Source organism: Phaethon lepturus, unplaced genomic scaffold (genome assembly GCF_000687285.1).
Source record: "Phaethon lepturus isolate BGI_N335 unplaced genomic scaffold, ASM68728v1 scaffold36589, whole genome shotgun sequence".
Classification (NCBI taxonomy): domain Eukaryota; kingdom Metazoa; phylum Chordata; class Aves; order Phaethontiformes; family Phaethontidae; genus Phaethon; species Phaethon lepturus.
This window is the reverse complement of record NW_010564688.1, coordinates 2801-5000: the sequence shown is the minus strand read 5'-3', so window position 1 is coordinate 5000 and position 2200 is coordinate 2801. Positions and strand designations below refer to the sequence as shown.

At 58.8% G+C, this 2200-nt stretch overlaps 1 protein-coding gene across 1 annotated transcript in view; it reads right to left on the bottom strand.

Moving 5' to 3' along the window:
• Nucleotides 1-12: 12 nt before the first annotated feature.
• Nucleotides 13-2200, bottom strand: part of LOC104626917 (macrophage mannose receptor 1-like) — a gene marked incomplete at both ends in the record, with an annotated part of 2670 nt that continues 482 nt past the window's right edge. Inside the window, 5 exons of the mRNA XM_010294961.1 lie at nucleotides 13-64; nucleotides 158-267; nucleotides 430-575; nucleotides 1413-1805; nucleotides 1918-1974. Of these exons, the coding sequence (XP_010293263.1) occupies nucleotides 13-64; nucleotides 158-267; nucleotides 430-575; nucleotides 1413-1805; nucleotides 1918-1974 (758 nt within the window). The remainder of the gene's footprint in view (nucleotides 65-157; nucleotides 268-429; nucleotides 576-1412; nucleotides 1806-1917; nucleotides 1975-2200) is intronic.

The following is a 2200-nucleotide window of genomic DNA, read 5'->3' as shown; positions in this document are numbered from 1 at the left end:
GTCCTCCCTCACCACCGCGCAGTTCTCCAGGCGCCCGCCGTTGGGCTCGTTCCTGTGCCACGAGCTGCGACGAGGAGAGGGATCGGGACAGTTTAGGGGTGTCCCTCTGCGTCCCCAAGCCCCCGTCCCCTTGTCCCCAGTGCCCGCTGGCCCGTACCCGCTTTCCTGGGGCAAGATAGTTCCGTTCGCCAGCTTCCAGGTGCCCTCGACCTCCTCATCCCGGATGCCGAGCCAGGAGGAGCTTTGCAGCATGCTCCGGATGTGATCCTGGGGGCAAAGGCAGCGTCGCCCCATGGCAGAGCCCCCCCGGGCCCCTTGCCCACCCTTGGGGACAGCGAGGGGACAGCAGGTTCCGGTGGCAGGTAGGACATGATGCCATATTCCCCCTCGACACCCCCTCCCCGGATGCCTGGATCCGTCCCTCCTCACCTTCTCCTCGGGGCCGTCCACCTCCAGGAGCTTTGTGCCCAGGACCGAGCAGAAACGTTGGGCGTTCTCCCAGGAGCTCGCTGTCTTGGAGTAGAAATAACAGGAATTCCTAAAATAGGTCCAGCCTTTGGAGCAAGGGGGACAGCCTGGGGAGGGGGGACACACAGAAAAGTGGGGTCACCCCCTAAGCTGGGGCTGCGAGACCCCATAAACCGGGGACAGCCCTGACCGGAGGCACGACCCCGGTTGTGGGAGCTGCCGAGCATCCCTGCCTGGTTAGTGTTACAGCTGGGATAGGGTTAGAGCCCTGCTGGGTTTTGGGGTAAATCCTATGTATTTAGGGTTAGGACTGGGTTTTGGTGTCCCATTGGGGTTTAGACTGGGTCAGGTTTAGGTTAAATCTTACATATTTAGGGTTATAACTGTGTTAGGGTCCCACTGGTGTTTGGGTTTAGTTTGAGTCCTATATATCTAGGGTTTCGATTGGGTTGGGGTTAGGAACATGCTGAAGTTTGGGCTGAATTAGGGTTAGCTTAAATCCTAGATATTTAGGGCTATGGATGGGTTAGGTCCCTGCTGGGATTAGGGCTAGTTTAGGATTAATTTAGATCCTTTATATTTAGCGATAGGGCTAGGTGAGGATTATTGGGGTTTGGGCTAGCTTAGGGTTAGGTAAAGCCACATACATTTAGGGTTTGAGCTGGGTTAAGACCCCACCAAAGTTTGACCTCATTTAGGCTTAGGTTGTTACATATACTTAGGCTTAAGTGTGCGTCAGGGTTAGGACCCCATTAAAGTTTGGGATCAGTTAGGGTTAGGTTGAGTCACCTAAGTCACTCTATATGTAGAGTTAGATCAGGTTTAGGGGCCTGTTGCAGTTTGAGCTTAGCTTAAGTGGTATCCATGCAGGTTAGGGCTGAACTTCAGCCAGCGTAGGGTTAGGTGAAGTCCTACATATTTGGGATAAAGGTGCCGGGACTGACAGGAGCGGGAGCAGATGTCATCCTTGCTCCCGTGGATGACCCAGCGGCTCCACTCGCGGTCCCCGGTGTAGAGCATCACCGTCTGCTTCTGGTTGTTGCCGTAATTGAAGTAGAGATCGTAGCCGGCGAGGGCCAACAGCCCACCGTCGCGGCACTCCCAGCGCTGCAGCACGCCATCGTCCCGGCACGGCTCCAGCCTGACGAGGGCCAGGTTTTGCCCGTGGGTTGCCGTAATGCAGCGCTGGCTCCCCCAGCCCTGTAGCCGGCCCCCGTGCAACCACTGGAACCGTTGTGCCGCGACCTTGGGCCGGCACATCGTTGCCGTCAGCTGTTGCCCGCTGGCCTCCACGCATTTGCGGTGGTCTTCGTTGTAGAGCAGGAAGGACTGGGAGGCTGTGGAGAGGTTCCCGGTGAACCGGGGAGGGGACACGCAGGGACTGGGGACACATCCGTGGGTGTCACCGTGGAAAGGGGGGACACACACGCACGTGGCGTGGACACACACCCACGTTCGACAGCTCCTTCGTCTTCTCCGCCTCCAGTGACTCCGTCAGGGCTGCAACTGGGGGGGACATGGGGGACACGCACAGGTCACCCTGTCACCTCAAGGCACAGGGTGTCCTGGAGCTGTTGCCACAAGGGTGGCAGAGGGGCTGGTGTTGAGGGGTGCTGAGCACTCAGACCTCCCGTGGAGACCCCCAACACCCCGATAACCTTAACTCTGCCCCCCGCAGCAGCCCCGGCATCGTTTCCCCGGGTGGGAGGGGGCTCCCCCGAGGCCCGCGGCG